The sequence below is a fragment of the Falco punctatus genome, assembly GCF_963210335.1.
Source record: "Falco punctatus genome assembly, chromosome: Z".
Lineage (NCBI taxonomy): Eukaryota > Metazoa > Chordata > Aves > Falconiformes > Falconidae > Falco > Falco punctatus.
The window spans coordinates 74,120,826-74,145,467 of record NC_137586.1 but is presented as its reverse complement, the minus strand read 5'-3'; the positions used below and the strand labels follow the sequence as shown (position 1 = coordinate 74,145,467).

The following is a 24,642-nucleotide window of genomic DNA, read 5'->3' as shown; positions in this document are numbered from 1 at the left end:
AAAGAGGTTCTGGGTGTGGGCATAAACTTGAACATAAGGTAACATAAGAATTATAGTTGCTATTTTTTATAAAAGGGAAAAGTATAAAATGAAGCCTTTGCTCTCGTGTTTTTCTTTTTGATAGATTCTGCAAATAAAGGTTTTTTTTTAACTTATCATGGCTGTAACACAGCCAGAAAAAAGGTGATTTGTGCCTTGGCTATCTGAGATACTTGTTCCTAAATCTGCACTTGCAAATGGTACAGTGTGCAATGTATATTGTAAGCTATTATCAAGTCCATGAAGTATATAATCTTGAGAAGGCAGGGTGAGGGACTGGAGGCTGTCTGAAGTGAAAATATGTAAATGAGTTGATTTTATCTTTCATTGAACTTGTATACAAATGTTTAATATTAAATATTGGGAAGGACTAACATAGGTGCTGAAGTAGAATATTTTTCCCTTGAAACAGGTGTCGATTGTGTATGTGCGTGGCTGTACATACATACACACACATGTAGCTTAACTTTTGGGAACCTACTTCTCGCACATCCTGGGAAAGTTAAGATGCAGTATGGTGAATAGGGTGCTTACAGGGTTGTCTTGCTCTTAATACCGTGTGCAGCTGTAAAGCTGGTACTTTTTTCAGTCTTCGTTACAATTACAAAGGGGTCAGTTCATGCACAAAGGGGGTAGTGTCTGGTGCAGTTTTCTGTGGTAATTGGACAATTGTTAGGGATATTTTGGAGGGAGATAATCCTTTTACCTACTGCAGCTCTCTTCATCCTGTTTGCAGAGTCCTCCAGTGTAGTATTCATCAAGCATTTTCCAATTTCCCAGTCCCAAGTCCTAAGGACATCCTTGTCATGGGGAGAGCTTTTTCACAGTATTTAATCTATCCTTTCTGTAACAGCTGGCTCTAGCCCTGGCTATAAGCACATAGGCTGGGTTGACTGCTGCTCATTATTCTGATCCTAGAAAACTCCTTCTCTGGAAAACTCCTTCTCTATGCCTGTGTTCTTTGGAGGTTGTTAGTATTCGGTGTGTTTAGCATCTATTGGTGTGGGTAGCAACAATATGGTGTCAAGACAGACAGTTTGTCCAATTTTCTTATGTTTATCCAAGAAAAAGAAAATACAAGTCTGTATTAGAGAATAACTTCTCAGTATTTAAAGAAGTTTCCAGTAGCATTGTTTTTAGAAATGCATTTATTGAAATGTTTTTTTTAATATAATAAGTAAAATACTGTCCTTGCAAAAGAAGCAGCTTCTGCACGTGGGTGGGAAAAATCCATGGATATGTAAAAAGGCTGGAGGAAGGGGTGAATCCCACCTGCCTGGAAAGGTAATGTGTATTATTGGTAAAGCATTCCAAAACTCAGGCAGCGGGGAATATCTGTTGCAGTCAAAAGGGAAAATTGACCTGTGTCCCTTTAATGCTGAGTTTGACGGCACAGCAATCTTACTAGTTTGTTGTGAGAGCCTTCCAAGGTAGTGTTAATAGAGGAAAAAATGATCCAGTCCCAACATCCTGTGAACCTGGAGCTCAAAAAGGGGCAAAATCATTCTTCACAGTAGTGCACATTCTGTCTGATCCTAAGCTTGGAGCTTCTGCGTCATAACCTTTTGTGTGCATGTTGTTTTTTACCTCACCTCTTACTAAATGCAATGCTAAATGTCCACCTTTCACTAAAGGTTGGTTTTCTGTTTCAGAATGCTTCATTTTTCTGTGTTTTGACTACCCACCCACCGACAGAGTTTAGCTGCGTGTCCTGGTCTCTGGAGATTTTGTTGAGATAATCACGTAGAACTTGGGTATTATGGTAGTGAAGAGTATCTTCAAAACATCAAGGGGATAAGGTGTTAGTTGGTTTTGAGACATTTCGTAGAAAATTGGTGTTGTATGATAGAACTGAAAATCCTAACAGGTGAAGAGAGTGGAGGATACTTGCTAAATACATGATTCAGTGATTTGAAGGTTTAGAAGGAAGAGTGGTTTGATGAATTGGTCCAAAGAAGGCAAAGCAGATTGTCCACACTGTGCACTTTAAAACACTGCAGAAGAGGGAAAGAATACTTTCATAGTGGGAAAAAAAAAAAAAGAAAAAAAAAAAGCTTGGAAGAAATCAAAAGCAAAATCAGAATCTAGTCTGGAAAAAACAGAGCAGGATTGTCTGTCAGGTGTAATTTAATTTAATTTTAACTGTAGACCAACAGCAAAGATAATTCCCACGTAACTGAGAGGGTCTAGTTACTTACTTTTTAATCCAGAGCTGTTTTCCCTTTGCTTTCACTTTCCCTTCTTCTCCTGAGCTTTATTCCTGTTCCCAATGACTGATTTCCACTCTAGCTAGAATCCTCCAGGATGTCAGTTTTTAGCTTCTCACTTGTACAGTAAGAGATGATACAGAAAGGCAGCTGGAATGTTTCTGTGTTGGCAGCATCAGTAATTTCCATACAACAGTGAATGGGTTAACTGTCACTGTCCTAATTTTTGTTCCCAGCTATGTCAACAGTTACGAGTTTAACAGAAAAGGTGTCACTCTCACATCTGTGGGCATTGATTCAAAACCCAGGGTTGGTAGTAATAAACCCCCTATCAAACTATTAGGATAATTATAGTCATCAGTGAAAAGGATCTGATTTGCCTTAGTTTTTGTAAAGGCCTAACTTGATGTGTTAAATCCAGACATATGTTAATCTGGTAATTTCTTTAATTGCCTGGAAAAAGGTGGAGTCTGTGTTATGAGAGGTGGTACTTCTTAGATCATAGTGATGCAACCCAGTAACAGTTAAACAAAAAAAACCCATAGCTTTTTGCAGGGCTGTTTAGGCTTTTGTTTGTTTGGTTTTTTGAAATGATGTTAATAATCACCCAGTTTGCAATGGCGAATACTAGTCTTGGGGAACCTCTTTCAGGTGGGGTAATCCCAGCCCATCTAATCCTGTCTAATGTGACACCCTTGATTGATGCATCTTTCCTCTGTAAGTATGGTCACAATTGCATCTCTTATGTTTTTGTCATTCTGCTTCAATGCACGAGTTACTGTGCCTCCTGTTTGTCTCCTGGTAATGCTTTTAGACCAAAGGAAGTAGTAAATCATTGATTATCTTGTCTACTCCTTCCTGCATGACGGTCTCTACCTATAGCTTTTCTGTTTCTCTGTGGATTTCCTCTGTGTAAAGTTTGGGGCTGAAGGTGAAAACCTGCTAATTTTGCAATCCTAGTTAAACTGGGAGCAAGTAGGTTACTCAAAATGTGGAAAACTCAAAAAAATTTATCATGCTACCCTAAATGGTATAAATACTGAAGATATGTCTGTAAAATAAATTCGTGTACATTTGAGAAAGTTACTGTGCAAGAGGTGTTTGCCTATATGCTATGGAACAGGTACCTTGAAACAGTCTGAGCAGAAGTTCTCCTTGAAGCATTGTTTGCTCTCCGTTTAATTTCTGCATCTGAACGTATGAGTGGTGCATGTTTGTAGCAGATGGCACTTGCAGCATCATTCACAGTTTTCACAGGACTGAACAGGCAAAACATACATAAAAGCTAGTATTTGGATTTCTTCTTTCCCTAAATTGCATGCTTGTGTGGAGATTGGTGGTTGGAGCTCTGTGAGTTGTGCATGTGTGGATGCTCTTTTAGCTACTTGCGGAAGATGAAATATTGGATTGAAGCTGATTCTATCTGCTTTCTGCAAGTTTCATGCAAGTTCAAAAATGCTTCACTGCTAACGTGTATCTCGGGCTGAGGTCAGTGGTAGTCAAGTGTTCTTACAGCTGTGGAGTAGTGGATTGTACGTGTGGAGGAAGTTAGGTGGTTCTAATGAGTGTTCAGACACAGGGTTGTCTGTTTTTTTTCCCTGAGTCAGCAAATAATAACACTGAGTACTGGGAGCTGAGCTCACATAGGTTGTTAAGTGAAGAATTAAGGTTGGCCTTTACAGCACAGGGTTAAGGCAGAAGACCATGAAAGTACAGGCATTTATGCACTGGCTGTAATTACTAAGAAGATTTTCCTACACACTCAGGCACAGAGAGAGGCCCTAGTTCCTAGCAGAGCGTTTGAAAGGGGAGTAAAAAAGACAGACTTTCACTCCTTGTTTTCCTCTTAGAATTAATTTCTTGGGCTTTCTTAACATGATTTCTCACCTTCTGATGCTCACTGTTGAATCACTTCGTTACTTACTTTATGTGTTTTCCCATTTTTGTTCTGTATACCAGCACTCGTATTTCCTGTCTGCTAACCGCCAGTGCTGTTTGTATCTCTCTACCCTCTCACAGATTTACCTTTCAGTATTTGACTTCAGGATCTTTTTCCACCCTTCTGCTCTGGTCTCCAGGCATTCGCATATCGTTTCTAGGACCCTTTCTCTTGGGATGGAAGGGAGGTTGTGAGGGTAACCTGGAGGTCAGTGGAGCAGCTGTGGCATCCAGTGGCCTTCTCAGTTAATCACAAGTTGACATTTCTAGTGCTGAACTACGAGGAAACTGAGGGTAGTTACTTGTCCCATCTCATTTGTGAGTCTGAGTGAAAGCTATTGATTGAAATCAGGTATGTTGACAACCTGAATGCCACTGTCTGCTAAGATGTCATATAAGGCCTGGCATGTATAGAGCATTTCATGTTGAGAGAGCCCAAGCTGTGGAAGACACTAGCGCTGTTAGATTTCACAGAACTAACCTGTTAGGGAACCTGTTTTCCTCTAGGTGTGAGGACATTTTTTTCAGAGATACCTTTGTGCTGTTATTGGTTATTGGGTTTATACTATTGGGATTAATGTTAAACCAAGCACTTAGTGTACATTTGGTTATCCAAAGAGTGTGTGATTAGTAAGAATAAGGGAGGAAAAGCAGTCTCCTCAGAAAGCCCAGGACTTTGTTGTGGTCTTTGCTCTGTGGATGTTAGAACTTTTTGTCCTTTTTTGCTCCTGCTCGTTTGGACTGGAAACTTTTGAGAAAAGGTCTGCCAGGTATTCTGTGGGTATATGGCAATGGCACAGTGGCTTAGTTCTTCCCAAAGAAAGTTCAGAAAGCACAACAGACAAATTGATGTAGTTACAGAAAAAAATTCTACTAGTTCTGATGACTTCTTTCCAAGGAGGCCACTGTAAAAGATTTCTTTCTGTGACTGAATACCTGGCTAAAACACTTTTTTGTTTGCCACTTTATTTTGCTTTATTTTTTTCCTGGGTATTTTATGAACTCAAAAATCAAGTGCCTGATTTTCTTGCTGAGCAGTCTTGGCAATTTTTTTTTTTTTTTACTTTTTATTTTTGTAATGCATTTTAATTCAGTTCTCATGGATATGCAACCATTTTCCCTCTGGCTGTGCTCAAATGAGTCATTTTTGCCTTTTGGTCTTTTAGTAAAAATTTATCTGATTTGAAGAATACAGTAACTGAACATACTCTTTTGCTCTGTGTGGGTACAGAAGTCTTAGTACTGTAGAGTTTCTAGACGTTACTGTGAAACAGATAATAATAATAATAGGCAGTATTTCAATACAATTAATCACAGAGCCATATGTAAGGAAATTTGTTTTAGAGGACATGCAGATTAATCTCCTCTGTAGAAGAGGAAGCTTTCAACAACATTCCCATATTTAACGACAGCTTGTAATGTAGGAATTAAAATTAGCTGGGAGATAAACTAGTCTTGTGAATAAGGCATCTTTTTGTTGAGTATGTGGAGAGGGAGATACCGTTAGAGAACTGTTTTATGACAGTTTAATAATAAATAAAAAAAGGAAGGGGAAAAGAAAATAAAGTGCTGCAAAATAAGCAAACCATTACACTGCAGTTCTAAGTAACTACCTACATATAGGAATTTTAGAGGCTATTGATGTATTTGTTTATTTCAGTGACAGCTTCATGTCCATACGCTACAAGGGCCCCCCTGTGAAATGGTAGTGAGGTTTGCATACAGAGGAAGAGCAACCTGCGCTATGTTTGCTTTTACAACGGGGCATTGCACCAACTATTGTGTGAATATTTCTGGAGAATCTGCCAAACTAGTACAGGGTTTTCAGCTTAGAATCTGTATGAGCTTGGATTTGCGACCTTTGTCATGCAGTGAATGTAGTAAGAAAACACCGCTGGGCAAAGGAATGACTATTTGAAGACCAGATCACTTTGTAAGCAGAAGGAGCTTTGCTCTTAGCTCTGGGAGGATACTCTACTTAGTCTTGTGATGGCAGCTGCTCTGTGTCTCATGACAGCAGTGAGAGAACTGCCTAAAATAGAGCAGAGTTGATCTTACTGGTTCTGTCTTTTTCTCTGAGGCATAAACCAACCTTGAAAGTGTGTAAGTTAACACAGGCGCATTGAAGGATTTATCTATGGTTGCTGTAACTGTCTTCCCTAGCTGTGTGGGATTCATGCTTTTCATCTAGTGATTGTTCTGAAAAGTGTTTTATTGTGGCTGTGTTACTTTATTTATTGTGAAACAAGGAGAAATGTCAACACCTTTTGAAAACATGTTGAAACCCAAACAAATAATGAACCAAACCATTAATTTAGGTACAAAAAAGCTCTTTTCCAGTCTAACACAGAAGCTTTCTTAAAATGCTTTAATGTAGGTTGTTGTATTCAGGAGACTGTCTTTTTCCAAGTTTGTTGGCTTACTGGTAGCCTCTTTTTCTTACAGATAGTTCGTTTAAATCTGCTTGACTGTTTTATTGGCAGTTTGATAAGACTTCTAATCCATAAGAGCCGATGGTCTACAAATCTTCAAGTTGATTTGTGAGTGACTTGTTCTTTAGGAGAGAGACCATTGCATGTCAGGAGATCCAGTTGCTGGCACCCAAGTTCAAGGACAATATAGAATGGGTGGCAGAAGTAGTGGAACTGGGGCATTGTTTATTGCTTTTCATTTTTGGTGGTGTAATACTGTCATAAGCACACTTTAATGGAAGACTTTGACCAGGAATACAGGAATACCTATACATGGTAGATTTTTAATGTATTATGACTAGGAAGAATGTCTGAAGCAGATCAAAATGTCTTTTATTATTGTCTTTTTTGCCTGGATTGGTCACCCAATATGAAAGGTTTTAGTACAGTATATACTGTAGGATTTTTGTGTAAGAAACAATGCTGTTGTATATGTGTGCTTTTATATATAGGAACATAGCAGTACTCTGATATAGTTAATGAGCTTGTTCCTTTGCTGTCAGGGAACTGTAATGTTCCTCTTCAAGATCTGTTAAGTCATTAGAATTCAAATTGTTCTACATTAAAATGCAAACTTAGAAAGTATTTTGTTTTCATTAGTCATGGTAATTTATGGAATTCTGGCTCTGTCACAGTCATTAGCTCAGAACATGTTTCTTCTGTTAGCCTTGTATTTTAATTTTAGGAGCTGACGCAGTCAAAGGAAAATTTACTACCTAGCTTCTGCCTACCTTGTTTTATTTTTCCTGTTTGGAAAAAAAACCCCACAACCAAACAGAATAAGGAAGAAACAAACGATTGCTCCAAACAATAAAATTTGCATGAAAAATAATAACTGTTTTCATTCTTTGTTCATCTTTTTGCTTCCAGAGGAGGAATTACTAAGTAATTTGTCCATATTCAATGAAACCTGTGTGAAGTGGCGAAGGAAAACTGGAAGGCTGGGCTTGCAGGAAACATACACAGTAAGTGGGGCACCATTTGAGTTTGGGAGTAGCCTTGTCCTGCTTAATCCTGAGTCAGTAGTGGAGATATGTTTTGTGGCTTTTGTTTATATGGTAGTTTGTCTTGCTAGTCCTGGTAAAATGCCTAGAAACATAAAGCTCACTGGGTTAGGAAAGAAACAAATCCCTGTCCTAAAGTTAGCTGAAAAACTCAAAAGCTGTTGGAGTCCTTTTCTAGTAAATCACCTAAACATCTGCTTGAAACGGTAAGAAATGTTTAAGCACAAGTTTATTCTTTAGTGAAATTGCATTGTAGAGCTCAGGGTCACATTGACATAGAAAAGCTTGCAAAACTTGGATTCTGTCCCTGATATTGATGCAGGTGTTTCAAGCAAGCAGTGTATCACTTGCAGATACTGGATGTAACTTGCTTTGGAAATGCAAGATTTACTGAAGTACTGTGCCTTGCTTGAGATTCAACCATCTCTTATTTGAACATTTTAGAACTGTTTTTCATGGAAATTGAAAGCAACTTTGGTAACTACTTTTTCTTTTTTTTCTTTTTTTTTTTTTTCTTTTAATTGCCATCTATAAACATCAGAATAAAAGTTAAGACATAAAGTCTCAGAAACTTTCAGTAGTTCAGTTAGTGTTACCGAAAGCCAAAACAACACGATGAGGATTCCCATCTTTTGGGAACGGCAATACCCCAAGCAAGGTTGTTTTTTTGAGCATGTACAAATAGGGTGAAAAAGTGGATTATTTTGGATCTCCGCAGCAGTTAGGTTAATGTGGACAGTACATTTCAAGGTTGGGTGATATGCTGGAAGACAGCCTGTCTTTCTTCTCCTGTGTTGTAAATCAATGTAATTTTAATTAGCATCCTTTTATTGAGCACTGCTGAGAAGGAAAAAGCGAGTTCCCAATTACCCTAACAATGCAAAACTAGTGCTTTTCACGTACCTGGTGGTAACTGGGAAGCTGTGGATCTCCGGTGTAATGTGTTCTGCACATGCTCTTGCCTGAATTCATCTACCTGCAAGACACTTCAGAATAGTCAAAACTGAGAATGATGCAGGCATAGGGTGCTTGCAGTGAAGTTCAGGACAGTCTGGAGTGCCTTGAGCTCAACTAGATAAGTTTTGCATGTCCCTTCATCTTGTACAGCAAACAGCAGGTTTCTTTTTCACTGCACTGGGACTCTCTTAGGGAATCACAGAATGGTCAGGATTGGAAGGATCCTCTGGAGATTATCTAGTCCAGCCCTCTGCTCAAGTAGGTTCACCTGGAGCAGGTTGCACAGAACCACATCCAGGCAGGTTTTTAATGTCTCCAGAGAAGGAGACTCCACAGCCTCTCTGGGCAGCCTGTTCCAGTGCTCCGTCACCCTCAAAAAAGTTTTTCTTTGTATTCAGATGGAACTTGCTGTGTTTCAGTTTGTGTGCATCACCTGTGTTTTACTGCTGTTTGGTGTTGTCTTACTACTGCTTCTGTGGGGCAAGGGGGAAAAACTAGAGAAAAGAAAATAGCAACCAGACGTAGTTTCCATTTGTGTGCTGTAAACAAGAAAGAAAATTTACTTACACCTTACTATTTGTGTTGGAGGTGTTTGTAGGGTCTGTGTTATAATTTCTTCTATTTGTTGTAGAAATGCGTGAGAAAACAGTCATAAATTTAACAGACAAAATAAATTAAAAATCTAATTGATTACATTGTCTTGTTGCACAAAAACAGTTAGTCACAAGCCTATTCTCTTGATTGAGCTGATAGTCTAAACCAATGTAATCCTACGTTCTTAAGGCTGAATTGAACTAGTATTCTGAAATTTGGAGAGCCACAACCATCATTTTTGTTATCTCCAATAGTTTCACATATTGGGCCAAAGATGGGATGAGAAGACGTTCTCAGAAGATGTGATATTTAACATCACTACAAGTGAAGATAATCCAAAGGTGTGTTTAGATCTTAACCCTGGCAGTAACTATGTGGTGAATATTACGGCCATCTCTTCCAGAAACACCATTGTCTCAGTTACAGTTGCAGTTCAAACAAATGGTAAGCTGTGTTTTATATTCTCTTGTGCTTACAGAAGAACTTACTGTGCTGCAGAGTTTACTGGTTTGAGTCTAGCAGACAGGATAACAGGCTGTCTGCTAGACTGTATCATTCTTTGTGCTGACTACATACATGTAGCCACCATCAGCATCTTCTTTTTCTGGAGGACATTTTTCTTTCTGCTCACTGTGGCCATTGAATCGATGAGCAAACAGCAGTGGCAGTAAGTGCCCTTCAGAAAGATTTGGCGAACTTGCTTCAGGATTTGTCTTCTGACTAGAGGCAGGATTGCTGCAGTGACGTTCCTGGCTACATGCTGGAATTTCAGTCCGTGGTGCAGTGCTTAGTGGTTTCAGTTCCTTGCCTTGAAAACTGATTCTCTGCCTGTGGGAGAATTTCCTGTTGCTGAGTTGTGTGATACTAACCTAAGTGATGTGAGCATTATAGATAATATTCCTATGTTTCGCAGTGATGACCAGTGTTCTGGCAGTTCTTCAGTAATTGTAGAGAAGACATGTTCTAACAGCAAGTTTCTGTAGTATTTTGGTTATGGAAACTTTAAGCTTGCCTTCTGACATACTGGTATGGATGCAACAGACCTCAAGAAAGAATTGCCTTTGGAACGCACAAAAATGCTTTTTCTCATGTGCTTTTTCCTAAAGGGCATTAACTGTGACAAATTGTTCTATGATAACTTTACTTCTATCAGAAGGTCTGAACTCCTGGATCTTTCTGTCATTATTACTTCCCTAAGTCTGGACAAATAAATCCTATCTTGATTTACTGAATAGCGTACTTGGGTTTTTCCAGAAGCTGTTTTCTCTGGAAAATGTTTGTGATCTATTTACTGTGTTTGTTCATTCAAAAATAAATGAGATTCTACCTCCTTCTCGGAACAGAATTAAAATAAAAAACTTTTTTTTGTTTTTATTTTCAGCTACTCATACTCAATTAAGTTGAAGAAGGTAAAGTTTTTGTAATAAGTTGTTGTCTTTTTTATTGTCTCTACAGTAAAGGAAGCTTTCAATAATGTATTAATTTTTAATGATACCTGCTTGAAATGGCAGAGAACTGTCAGGGGAACTGATGTGGAAGACAGATACTCAGTAAGTGACAATCTGTATTTTGAATCTACAAAACAATTTAATCAATCACCTATGTGAAAAAAACTTAATTTTTCAAACACTCACAGCTAGCAGTGTTCCTCATTCTAGTAATGTCTCTCATAAAAACCCAGGGACTATGCTTGGATAGCAACCTTCAAAAAAGAGAAACCACCATGCTGTTTTGTAATCTCCTGTTTCTTGCTTATTTTTTCCCCTGTTCTACTCTGTTTTTTCTTCCCTATCTGTGCTTTCAACTTTGTCATGTGCAGGTGTCAGGCAACTGTTCCAATTCTACAGTCAGTCCACTGTGCCCTGTGATACGTCTTCAATCTTCCGTCATCCCAGCAGGGCATTTCCACATGAACTGTCTCTGCCAGGACTTTTGACCACCTGCTGTTGTCTCAAATCTCTGTGTGCTAGGAGGTGCTCAGAGATTATCCGAAGGCATAGGGTCTGTTTAAAGGAAAATTTGCACATGATTAAAATACAGCAAGCATTTTAGTTTTCATTAACAGAGGAATGATCATGAGATGCCTAAAGTTAATAACTTCATGTTGATTTGGGACATCAACAACAAAACACACAAAAAATCCAACTGAACCAAAAAAAACCCCGGGTCTGTAAATTTGCCTGGAAATGTATGTGTCTGTAACTAGATCCTGGAGAGTACTTGGAATTTTGGCAGAGGTCAAAATTACTTGCTTTTTTACTTGATCCTTATGGTCAGACCAGAGAGGTGTTCATGTGAGCTTTTTTGACTCATTTCTATGCACTGTGAGAGTATACAATGAGAGTGCCCTGTTACTGGAAACCTGTATGTTAGCAGGAAATCAAGGCTTGGGCAAAATAACAGTACTAATACAGAAGAGGATAGACTAGGACAAGGATAACTGAAAGAACTAGGACAATGTCAGAGCTGATCAAGAGGGACTGCAATTCCTGACAAATTTTGGAAACATTTGAATTTGGGTAACTGTCAATGCCAACGTTTTTGGCCCTCCGTATGCAGTGATGTGTTTTTCTGCTATTTCTTCTAATTTAAAGCATGACAAAACTGAATGCAAGTGCTGTATTAAAACATTGCAACTTCCATTCTGTGATTTTTCATTTACAGTTTCATGTGCAAGGCCAGCGTTGGTATCAGAAGGAGTTCTTTCATGAAATGACCCTTGACCTTACCACACACAAGCAGGCTCCAGAAGTTTGTTTTGATTTGCAGCCAGGCACCAACTACTCTGTTAATATTTCCATGGTAGCTTTGAATTTTTCACTGCTCGTTTCCATGACAACACAAATCACAGGTAGGTGGTACCATTTATTTTATGTATTTACAGGAGCACCTATTGGGCGAAAAAGCATTGTTGATCTCGGTGTTGTATGGTGGATTGTCAAAGTGGTCTTCCCATGCTCGGACTTGTTCATTGCTGTTTGTTTTTGTCGATCTTATAGGACTGACAGTCTAGCAGCAGAAGTGGGAGAGAAACAGGGGTGCAGTGTTTTGAAGTGTCATTTTGCGACAGCAGGGAAAAGATAATTTGGTGGGTTAGACACAAGATTTGTATCTAGGGGAGCTGGGTTAAATTCCCTGCCCTATTAGTCTAAGTCTCTTTTTCCATGAGTTGTCTCCACTGTGAAGTGGAGATAATAGCACGACTGCACTTCATATGGGTATTTGTGACAACAGGTATCACTGAAGTCTGCAAGGATACAATGTGCAGAGTCCTGCAAGTACCTCAGATGGATACCTTCATCTTTAATTGGTGGAGTACAAAACATAAAAGGCACGTGAACAAATAAGGTTCTGTAGGGAGAATCTCGGCTTTGATATTTAGCAAGATATTTTTATGGCACTAAAATGCTGTGATAAAAAAAATCTGTCATTTTTTGTTTGGAACAGTTTTACACTATCTGAATACTATCAGACTTCCTGTATTAGGTTATTACTGTTACACTGTGAAGTGCAGCGTTTGGTGCTGTTATCATTCCTCCCCTTGGGGCCACAAATTGGAATAGGTAACTCCCTAAGTGTCTGTAACTGTGTTCAGTCACTAGATGGAAGCAATTCTCTGCTGACTGCTTATGAAGGACAAGTTTTGTGGTGGTTTTGAAATTGATAGTATTACCACATTTTAAATAGTAATACCATATTTTCAATAGTATATGTAAGTTTTATAAGCTTCTGGAAAGGCAAAACATATCTTTTTTTCCTAAAGATACTTTTTAGGATATACAATGACATGGATTTATTTTTTTTTTAATGAAATTACAGTAATGATTTGATAATTCATTTTCAGAAGTTCCCTAGCTGTCACTCAGAAGTAGTGTCTGTCAGTTCATGAGTACATGTAGCTTTGTAAAAAATAACACACTGTCTCAGAATTTGGTTGACTGAGGTAATTTTTGAATACATACTCAGAGTAAAAGCATAGCTATTTACACTGTCATCCTGTGATATTTCCTGAACTCTGTCACTTACTCAGAAGAGCTCTAGAGAACACTTTGCAGCAGGTGCTGTTTGAAGTGGTATTTGTGCTTTGGCAGTTGGCATGTTATCCTTTCTTCTGAGTTAGTGCTTCACAAATGCACATGCATAGCCCCAGAAAAGGTCTTTTCATAAAGTTAGGTCATACACATCTTGAAAGAAGACCCTACTACATGAGCCATTTTATATCTGGTAGTTAGTTTTTTTCAGTGACCAATAAAAGGTAGCTGTTGCTCTATCATTAGGTATCTTCATCCAAATCTTGCCATGCAAACACTTCGTATTATGCTCTTTTGCTTCAGTTTAAAAAAGCATAATATGAAGTGTTTGCATGGCAAAAATGAAAGCAGGTCTTTTTGCAGGTGAAATTGAGTGAAAATTAAAAAGCCAACAGTGATTATGCTCTGAAGCTCACCAAATAATGGGAATTTAAATAAGATATTAACTCCGTTGCTATTTCAGCTTATCTCTGATTAAAAGAATACAGGTAAAATAATTTTTCTGGCAGTGTCCCCTTGACTTTTGTGTTTTGGGAACTGCATTAGCTGGACAAACAATTTATATTAGAACTATTTATAAACACAGAGTAGGTATGTAATATATATATTTATAATTGTCCACTTATTTTGTAATCATGGACCTTGTTAAACTAGAGGGTTTTGTTTCCATGGTGAGTAGAATGATCTCGATTTACCTGCCAGCTTAAGTCTGAAAAGTGTTTTTTGGCTCTGGTGGCTTTCTGCATAAATGGTACTGTATAAATGTAAGATAAACCTTAAGCATGGAGTCTCTGAGGAAGATGACTTAAAGTGTTTTACTGTTAATGTACTGGAGGTGGCCTCATTTGTTGTCTGAGGTTTCATGTGGCATTTTTAACAAATGCACAGTCAGTTGGTCTGTTTCCTCAGCTGGGGGCAAATCCTGATGTTGTGTCTTCTTGACTTCCACACACTTCCTGCATTTTGAGAGTTCAGGAAATCTTAACTGTGGAGTTTCAACTACTGTGAAGAGACATGTCCCAGATGACTGCCTTCCTGACAGATTTAATTTCCTGGCAGGGATAGTGAAAATTCTTTAAAGTCTGTTAAGGAATACAATAAGCATATAAATGCTAGCTATAAGTGTGGGGGTTTTTTTCAAAAAGGAAGATTAGTAAATGTATGTTAAGAAAGTTAAGAAAAAAGTTACTTTCTTATATATTCTTCTATATATATTCATGAATATGAATGAATATTACATATTCAGATCAATCCTGAATATCTATATCTCTATTTATATCTACATATCTCCGTAATAGAGATATATCTGTAGTATTTCTAAAGAAAAAAGCAAGAACTTGGGACTTAAAAGCCTGCTTTTCTCCCTGGCAAGTAGCATCCTTTAAAAATAGTTCTGTGCTGAGCATGAAGTTGGTTTTGCCCATCATCTTCTGGATGGTAAATAGAGCCTAGCAAATGCTTCATGGATCATTGAAATTCTGATCCTTTTGTACTTCCAGTAACAGGCATCTTGCACAGTCTTTTATGTCGTCTTAGCTTATTTTAGAAGAGCTCTGAGCATCTGTCTACTTGAGATAGGAAATAGTCAATTATGAAAAATGATTAGGCAGTGATTATATTTTAGTTTTAAGAAGATGGTAGCAAGAATGTCTTTTAAGCAAGAAGGAAGTTTGTTTCTGAAGGAAGAAAAGGAGTGTCTTGTGAGCGTACTTTTTCTCATTCGTTACTTCTGTTGGGATTATGCTACTTAGACATTGCTCTATTCCTTTTCCTTTTGAAGATCATTTATTAAGGCATGCTCAGACAAGACATTGTTCTTAATTGCATTATCTTTTTTCACATAAGAATTTTAGATGACTGAATTTTGTAAACCACTTTGAAGTGTTTGAAAACCAGAGTAATAGAGAAGGGCTAATGCTTTTGCTTCTAATAGCCTAAATAAGAGTAACATCTTCACTTGAGCCACATGAAAATACTACTGATACTTAAATCTGTTTGCGAGCTTTGCTTTGGGATAGATTCTTTATGATGGATATGACAGAATTGTGGTCTTTGGGAAGTTCATGAATGTCTACTTATTTACAGTGTCCAGCTAGTTATTTTTAGTTTAGACCACTGTGACCTAAGACATCATACTTACAAGGAAGAAAATCTCCTGGACACTAGAAATAGATCTTTTGTGCCTGAATTACTGGATTACATTATCTTCTTGTAAAATAATTCATATTAGATTCAATGATGATTTCTCATTATCTCCTCTTGATTTATTGCTTAGAACCAGGGTGTTTTGAATTTGTTCAATGCTTACTGTTCAGGCATGCTGCCATGTCTTACATATTTGTGCATGCACTTTTCAGTGGGTTTGGGTAGGTTTGACCTTGAGCCTGTGTCCCTCACACGGTTGTGGTTCCTATGTTTCTCAGGTGCTGTTCTTTTTGTTTTGGTCCAGGATATACTTGCAGGCCATATACTCATGTGTGTATCCTCTCTCTCTCCATATGAACATGTAAGTCAGAAAGTAGGCTCACAAGCAGAGAGTCTAGAAAGGGTCTTGAAACAGAAGAATAAATTCCATTACATACTAGGTATAATCTTCTAGAGCCCTCCACTTCTGTCTCAGTATGTGAAAAACGTTCTACATTACAGATCAGTTTATGATGTCTAATTTGTTTGCCCGCCCATGAGTGTACACACACGTAAAGGATACTTATTATCTTTTAATACTTGTTATTATTGTTCTGCTCTGTTGTATAATGGAAAAGATTTATACGTGTTCTTTCATATAGGGACTTCTTTAAGGCCTGGCAAAGAAGGGAAAAACCAAAACAGCTTTCCAGTGAGGAAATGAAAGACTGCTGGAGATCAGACAGCTCTTACTCTGACAGCACATCATGTACCTCCAGAAAGGCAGTCCATTATAGTGTGCACCTTCAGAGCACCAGTACTGCAAAGAAGGGAGTTCCTGATTTATGTAATGGGGAAAGGAGGATGATTAAAACCTAAACATGGTTTTATTTTTTTAATCTAGGGAGGAAATTAGCTGCCAATCCTGTAAACTCCTGCATACATATGATCATGCCTGCATTTTGTATTATTATGCACAGACTATTCAAATGTTTGATATTTAAGTTCATATGAACTACGCTTCTTTTTCTGACTTCTTCATAGCAAGATTTTTTCTTAAGTATTTGTGACGTCATGATCCATCTGATCACCACTTACCATTCTATTTACAAAGCAATTGATATAGGTGGCATAGTATGTGCTTTATAGCCAGTGCTTTACAAGCTGAACAAAATTATTTGCTTTTTTGTCTTCTCTGTCTGTGTGAATCAAGGGTTCTTTAGTATTACTTCAGGTAGTCCTTTACAGATTTGCAGTGATGTATGTGGATTAGCCTGCGTGTTGTCTTCAATTGGTTAGTATAACTAGCATTAAATAAGATTAATGAAACGTCAAATGGAAAAAAAGAATACAAGAATAGGCTACAACAGGGAGGAAAAGAGATTGTGAGCTCTTTTTCAGCTCTGGATTTATGTGTGACTTTTTCATGTATACATTATTATCAATTGTTAAGATACAATCATATCATGATTGTATCACATATATGATTGTATCACATATCATAAAGTGGTTTGGGTTGGGAGGCACCTTTAAAGGTCGCCTAGTCCAACCATCCTACCATGAGCAGGGACACCTTCGACTAGGGCAGGTTGCTCCAAGCCCCATCCAACCTGACCCTGAGCGCTCCCAGGGATGGGGCATCCGCCAGCTCTCTGGGCAACCTGTGCCAGTGGTTTTTTACCACCCTCGTTGTAAAAAACTTCTTCCTTATGTCTAGCCTGAATCTACCCTCTTTTAGTTTAAAACCATTATCCCTCATCCTATTGCTAAAAAGTCTGTCCCCATCTTTCTGATAAGCCCCTTGTAAGTACTGAAGGGCCACAATAAGGTCTCCCCGGAGTCTTCTCTTCTCCAGGCTGAAGCACCCCAAGTCTCTCAGCCTTTCCTCATAGGAGGGGTGCTGCAGCGCTCTGATCACTTCTGTGCCACCCTGGACGCGCTCCAGCACGTCCGTGTCTTTCCTGTGCTGAGGGCTCCAGAGCTGGATGCAGCGCTGCGGGTGGGGTCTCAGCAGAGTGGAGCAGAGGGGCAGAATCTCCTCCCTGCACCTGCTGGCTGTGCTGCTTGTGCTGCAGCCCAGGACATGGGTGGCTTTCTGGGCTGTGAGCGCACATATCGGCTCGTGGCCGGCTTTTCACCTGCCAGTACCCCCAAGCCCTTCTCCGCAGGGCTGCTCCCAAGCCCTGCATCCCCAGCCTGTGTTGGTACCAGGGGCTGCCCTGACACAGGTGCAGGACCTTGTTGCACTGGCCTTGTTGAACCTGGTGAGGTTCTCGTGTGCTCATGGGGCCACTTCTCCAGCTTGTCCAGGTGCCTCTGGATGGGCTCCTGCCCCAGGGGCATCAGCTGCACCACTCAGCTTGGTGTCATCAAGCTGATGACCTACACCCCGATAGTTTGTTAAAGCTCAGCTGCTTACAGTTACACTTCCTGTTTTGCTAAGCTGCTGATAGTGCTGTCTTGCATTGCTGTTGATGTTACCTGTGCAATACAGCAAGACTTATGAAAGCAGTGAAGAGCATTAATAATACATCTAAAACCCACCTGCCCCCCTCCCTTTGTGAGGAAGCAGGGAGACCCTCTCTGTTTGCACTCTGCCTGGCTCTAAAAAGTGATACTTGGGAAGCACTGAAATTTGTTGTTTTTCAGCACAGAGGAGCAGAGAGGGCATTTGAGTTCTCAGCAGGGAAGGAGCAAACCAGCTGGGCAGCTGTGGCAATTCCAGTGTCACTCCATCTTACCAGCCTGCTTGCCGCCGTGTCCTGCCCACCCCATTGTGGAGCAGCACGCCGTGGTTTTCCCCTCCTGCAGCTTACCCCCAAGTGTGCCCTGTGCCCCAGGGTCACCGTGCTGGGGGCTCCAGGTCTTGCTGTATGAAAATGCCAGTGCCAGCGAGCGCCCCTGTCAGCGTGACAGCTGCAGCCAGCATGCTCTTCCACAACCTGCCACTACCAGCAGTTAAACTGATTTCCAAACAGTTTACTTCGGGAGGATGTGTCACCGGAGAGAAAAAAAGACGGAGCAAAAAGAAGGGGTGCATTTCTTTTTGCCTTTTAGTTGAAAAAGCACTCTGGGGAGTTTTCCCTGATCCAGTTTTCCTCCTGTGCCGTGGCCGGGTACAGTGTCAGCGCCTTCATCTTGGTGCATCTGGACAGCTGCTGGTCCCCTGTGCCACGCGTCCTGTCCCGCCAGCTCCAAGTCACACAAAGGGCGCCTGCGCTCTGCTGAGGCCGGGGTGGAAGGCAGCGCCGCAGAGCTGGGAGCACAGGCGGGGGATGTAGGAAGCAGCTGCCGCTGCAAGGCTGGACGCTCACTCTGCAACTCCAGCTCAGTGCAGTGCCCCTCTGCCCCCCAGGCGAGGTCCTGGCATCGCTTAGGAGCTGGGGTGGCAGCAGTGCTGGCTCTTTGCAGGATCCCAGCACAGAACTCTGTAGCTGAGGTTAGGATGCTGTCGCACCAGGTCCACGCTTGTGGAAATGCCAAGCGCGCCCCTAAGCCAGGCACCCAGAGCAAAGAGCACCCGGCTGCCATGCTGCAGGCAGACCCTGAGCACCTCTCGCTGGGTCTGCAGAACAGCAGGGATGAAAACTCAAGCGGTCGGTAGGTTGTATTTCAGAGGTTAGACTTGTGTTCCTGCGGTCACAAGGGCCAGGTGCCACAGGAAGGACCAGAGGAGATGACGGCGGATGGCAAGCCATAGAAATGTTGGGGTAGGCCTGAGCCGGGAGATGTGGTTTTGTGAGCCAGTTTGATCCACGTGGCAGCATCGTCAGGTTGGGGCGTAGAGTGAAGAGGAGCGACGTGACAGACTAGCCGTGTGCCTGCTGTCCCATCCTGTCCTGGGGCTGCTGTGCCCTGTGCCTCTCTGCCGCGGACCTGGTGTTTCCGCCTGCCTGGCAGCCGCTTCTGCATTCCCCTCTCTTTCCCTGTTGTGCAGCTAATACCAAAAACTTGACTTGTCCCTGCCTGGCCACGTGTCAGCGTTTTGTGTCGCTGTGGGGCAGCCAGCGGCCAGTGCAGCCTGGCTCTGATCCTGCTCTGCTTTTCCTAGGCTTGCTGCAAGCCCCGTCCTCCCTGGGTGGTCCCGTGGGCTCTACCCTTGGGAACCTGAGGGCATTGCTCTGCCTGTTCCTGTGCCTCAGGGGCAACGCGCAAGCATCATGCAGTCTGGAAATGGCCCGTACAAGAAAAAGCACGTTGTAGGCAGATTGACTCTGAAGAGAGGAGCCCGTCAGCATAAGCAACGCTAGCAGGCTGCAGAGAGAGCCGTTCGGCATCGTGGCCCATCCACAGTGGTATCGCGGCAGCTAAACACTCCCCGGCTCACCTTGCCCCGTGTGCTGGGCACGAGCTCTCAAGGCTGGCTGCAAGACAGGCCCTCGGCCTTGCTGCGGGGCTTGCGTCAGAGGTGGCACCGAGCGCGCTCCCGGCTCCGCATGCCGCCTGGCTGCCCCCTGAAGCTGCCCACCATCTGGAGCTTGGCCCATGGGAGCGCTGCTGCAGAGACCCCCATGTGCGGCCAGGGGGGCTCTTCCCCTCGAGGGAGGCCCGTGTGCCCCGTTTCCCTCTCGGACGGTGCTGGGTGCCCTCCCCGGGCTGGGCCGTGGTGCAGGACCTTGCTGTGCAAAGCCGCAGCAGTGGCTGTGTGGTGTCGGCTCTCCCGGTACGGGCCTGGGACGGCTCAGCTAGTCACACTGGTTTTAGAGCAACCGGTAGGGAATTTCACATTTATGGAATTATTGTGGCATGAGCACTTCAGCGCTTCATTTCTCTTCTCTTCCTTTTAATTTTGTCTCATAAGCTCGTGTAGTCTCCCTGTTCAATATTGTCAGCTCTTCCTCTCGCAAGAGAACGCCTGAGCTTGCTGCCTGCTAGCAGAAACCAAGCATGTAGCTCAGCGCACAGAGATCTGGGCTTTAAGAGGCTCCTAGAAAACACACGTTCAAAGGCTCGCTCCCGAGGGATGCTGACTGGTGCCACCTCCGAGGAATTTCAGGCTACGCCTAACCTCCTGGGACACCACACCCATTAGCCCAGGACCTTCTGTGTTAACAAACCCCAAGCGATGTACCCCAAGCAGCACGCGCCGCGGCAGGCAGGGTCACCTTCTGTGTGCCACACACCACGTACCCTGTGCGATGCCTTTCCCGGAACCACAGCAGCCCCCGAGGGCGGCTACGGCTGATGCTGCCCCGGTCGCTCCTCTGCCAAGCGGCAACGCTGCCCTGGCCCTGCCCGCCTGTGGCAAGGCCTGACCTCAGGGGGACAGCTGGTGTTTCACTATCTGGATGCGCGAACAGCCACGTGAAGCTGTGGGCCCAGCTTCACTTTTGCAGATACGAGCCAAAAGTTCTTACGTGCAGGCACAGGGGCTGGCCCTGAGCTGCAAGTGGGGTGAGGTGTAGCTGCCCTTACCATCGCTCAGCCTGTTCTTCCCTTGGGTGATGAAATAAACGTCGTTTTCCGTTGCATCACTGCCTGCAGGTGCTCCCCTTCGTTCAGCCTGGTGCCCTAGGAGTTAAAGTAGGCTGAAGAAGAACAGGATTTCACAGGGCACTCAGGCTGTCCCGGCATTTCCCTGGGACACAGGGTTTACCTCCAGCCACGGACGCAAAGAAGCTCCGTTCTGCTTCCCCTCACGAGAGCCACGGGTGAATCGTTGGCCTTTACACAGTTCCGGAAAACAGCACCTTGGCAAAAACTGCACAACACTGCTGTGCCGGGATTTCCGAGAAAAGTTCTCGTGAGCTGCGTTGTGTCGCTAAAGGGCGGAGGGTGAAAACGAAGCTGCTGAAGGGTGCTCAGATGGAAAGCTGAGGTGCCTGCAGGATGCTTTTGCTGTGGCTGCTTTCTCTGCTTCCAAAAGTTTTCTCGGTCCTCACACTCTTGAGCAAGGGAGAACGGCGGCCCTAGAGGGAACCTCCTGTTTGCCTTGCCAGTGACATTAGGCAAGAATCTCCACCCCTTGTCAGCCTGACTGCAGCCCCTGGGGCTTTGCAGAGGAAGGAGCCCAGAGAGCTGTTCTCGGAGCTCTGCCCTGCCTGGCACACTCGCTTCTGTAGGTGGATGCCCAGGTGCGGGCTGCAGCTTGAGCCACTACCGTTTCAGGGCCTTGCTCTGACACACAAAACGGGTGTCGCTGCATGAGCTGGCTTCACGTCTGCTGCACGGCTGCGATTTACACTAACTTGTGGGCATGGTGGCAGCTCACTTGATGGTATGTGGAAGACTGAGAGGTGCCAGTCAAGATCCCCTAAACCACGTTTCCCTGCTTTCATCTTCCCTTCCTTCGCTAGGAGCATTTCGCTTCAAAGGCGTCCTGGCCTGGGGAGCATTTTCTCTAAGAGAAAAGACTTCTTGTAAAGCGGAGTTCAGTCTCAGACGGTGAGGAGCCAAAGCTGCAGGAGGCAAAGCACACCAGTGCGAGCAGAGCTGCCCTGGCTGGTGGCACGGCACCGGGCACTAGCTCCATTTTTACTGTCTGCCTTGTTGAATTCATGCCTTTCCTGTGATGAATGGCATGGTGTGACATTCAGCCACAGATAAGGAGAACAAAGGCTGCAGTCAGCAGAGGGAATCACATGAGTGGGGTTTCCAGAGATGATCAGTCTTTAATGAAGATTTAAGTGATTCTTTTATGTGGATGTGAAATATTTAACCTCCTTCCTTCCTTCTCTTCATGAAGTGATGTCTTTCTCCAAGTTAAATATCTCTTCTCGCTCTTTTTTGAAGCGATTATACTGTTATATATATAGTGCACTTTAATTACTCCTCAGACAGCAATACAAATGGTAAAAAAAAAAAACTTCTCTATTTTGTCAATATCTCTACTTTTTTTTTTTTTTTTTTTTTATAATGTACAGCAGTGGTTTTGACTTCCTTGTTTTAAAATTGAGTAGAAAACTTTTTGGACAGAAAGCCCTCAAATTACCTTTAACCCCACCCCCTTGGTTGCCAGAAATGCCACACAAATGATGTCATTTCTGCAAAGGTTTGTTTCAGTTAGAACTTAACCTTTAGAGGAATTTTTGGGCTTACTTCCCTGAACTTGGGAAGAGTTGCCATCTGGTTTTGGACTTTGTGTTTCTATTCCACTAATGTTTTGAAAGCTGTGTCTTTATCACAAAATTATGTAGGAAAGCTGTAAAGAGGACTATACTGGCACCAAGTAAAGGTTTTTTAATGAAATATAAACAATTTTGTTTAACAAACTTTGTGCCTATGCATATACAGGGTGGGACAGAAATGGATTTGAACATTCATTTTTGACCTGTTTATGTGTAGGAAACTTAAGTTTGATGCCTGCATTATACATCCAAATGTAAGTAGTACAGTGTTGTCCTGGAGTTATAGCTTCAAAACTGTACAAAAGGTCAGATGACAGAAAAGGCGTTAAGTATTCCTGTTACCAGTACTGGAGAATTTACTGGAGAAAACATGGAAGTTATCTGTGTTCCTTGTATTGTGGCAGTTTGCATGTCAAGTCCTCAGACTGCAATGGTAAATAGTATTGGCAAACCCCAGGGCTTTAAAACAGGAAGTAAACAGCTCATTTCCAGGATTAAAGGAAGAAAGGTAGCTGTTCCATTGTAAAATGCTTTCATGGTATCTAATACTGAACTGCTTCCAACTTGGTAGCTTTTACTGAAGAGCATGATTATAGTATAACACCAAGCAGGCTTTTGCTCCAGCATTGAGGCGTGTGCTGTTCCCCTGTGCTGTTGCAGTGGTAGGCACTTCCTGGCATGCACTCCTTTCCTATAGCCTGACTTCGTGCTCAGAGGGAGACTCAGCAGCTGGATTCTTACTGTAAAAAACGAGCCTGAATATGAAATGTCCGAGTGATAGTAACATAGCACTGCTATGACAAGGAAGTGCTTCAAGTCGGACTATCTTGGAATATACTTGCATTTCTTGCTATGTTCTGCGTTTTCCTGGTGCTGCTACAGCTATGTTGGTCTGTTCTGCTGGTGAAGACTTTAAAAAATCAAAAAATCTTTTAACAAAGGCAAGGTGCTAGCAGTACCTAAACAGACTGGAGGATCTTGTTTTCTTCTCACAGCCCACCTAGTGCAAGTCCTCATTTCTCCATAGTATTCTCCCTTTCCCTTACTACTTTGCATTGGTGCAAGTTGTTCACTTCTCCTATTAAAACAGGCAGATTGCTTTCAGCGTACTTTATGTTTGTAGTAATCAGTATTTCTTACCAGCAACTGAAAATGGCAAAAGACTCCAGGCTTTAAAAGGACTGTGCTTTTTTTCAGGTTTTGCCCTCTTTTGCCCACTTACTAGGGTTGTCAATACTGGATGGCTATTTATTTTCATGTTTTGCATTTTTCCTGTCAAATTATAGAAAATTAAAAAATGTAATTGTTACAAACTTAGCAGTCTTTTTGTCCCCTATTCCCCCTTGCACTGCTTATCTGGAAAAAAGATGCTGTTGCATGCAATGCACATTCTGGCTGGCATTGAAGAAGAAATACCCAGGTTTTTCCTGGAAATAGGAAAATTCTCAAGAGAAATCAATAATTCCACCAGTGTCTCCTGCTGGCATTGGATGCCAAAGCAAAGGAGGATAGAGGAAATACACCAGATGAATATACCCTGACATGTATTTGCCTGTCACCCAATCCACTAGCAATGTTCGCACAGAGGAACCATTGAAGTTAAAGGAGGGTTTACTGTTTAAGTTTGCTTAGGTTTGCAAGATGCAAAGTACATAAAGACTGGATGTCAAATATTATTTGTTCATTTACTTCATTCGGATAGAAATAGATAAATTTTAAAATTATCTGCATTTGCAGAAGTATTGAGAAGACCCTCCAAAGTAAAGACCATTTTCTGTTCTTGCAGGCAGCCATGCAATGCACTTCATTAACTCAAAACTATCTGAAAGGGTTTTCTGCCCTGCCTGTATTAGAGGGAAGCCACTGTAGGACACTAAGGCTTTGCTAGATATGAATCTTATTCTTATTTCAATCCTAAACATTTATAGCTGGTTTCTTCACGGGTGGTTCACCCATAGCCTGGTTTTGAAGAGGATCTGGTAAAGGGAACTACCAGAGCCATTCATTTGGCTGAGTAAGCTTTCAGGAGGTCCTCTTTAGGATGCTTTTTGCCAAGAGCATAGTAGGGTTTTTCGTGCTAGGGATGCTTGTATGGACTGTTGTCCTTATTTTGGGCCCACTGTGCTTAAGCTGTTCCTTTCCCGTATTTTATCTGTTTAAAGCACAGATCATGTAGGCTTTCAAATAGGCTCCAAAGACAAGGTTTTGAT

General features: G+C 42.0%; 1 protein-coding gene across 21 annotated transcripts in view; it reads left to right on the top strand.

The window, feature by feature from the left end:
• Positions 1–24,642, top strand: part of SUSD1 (sushi domain containing 1) — a 57,453-nt gene that overhangs the window by 18,453 nt on the left and 14,358 nt on the right. For 16 of the 21 annotated variants that reach the window (XM_080370998.1, XM_080370994.1, XM_080371007.1 and 13 more), the window contains 4 exons: positions 7,526–7,620; positions 9,465–9,654; positions 10,666–10,760; positions 11,875–12,061. In XM_080370998.1, coding sequence (XP_080227124.1) covers positions 7,526–7,620; positions 9,465–9,654; positions 10,666–10,760; positions 11,875–12,061 — 567 coding nt within the window. Of the gene's footprint in view, positions 1–7,525; positions 7,621–9,464; positions 9,655–10,665; positions 10,761–11,874; positions 12,062–12,444; positions 12,542–24,642 lie in introns of all 21 variants that reach the window. The other 5 variants (XR_013924714.1, XR_013924715.1, XM_080370993.1 and 2 more) reach the window with 1 other exon arrangement.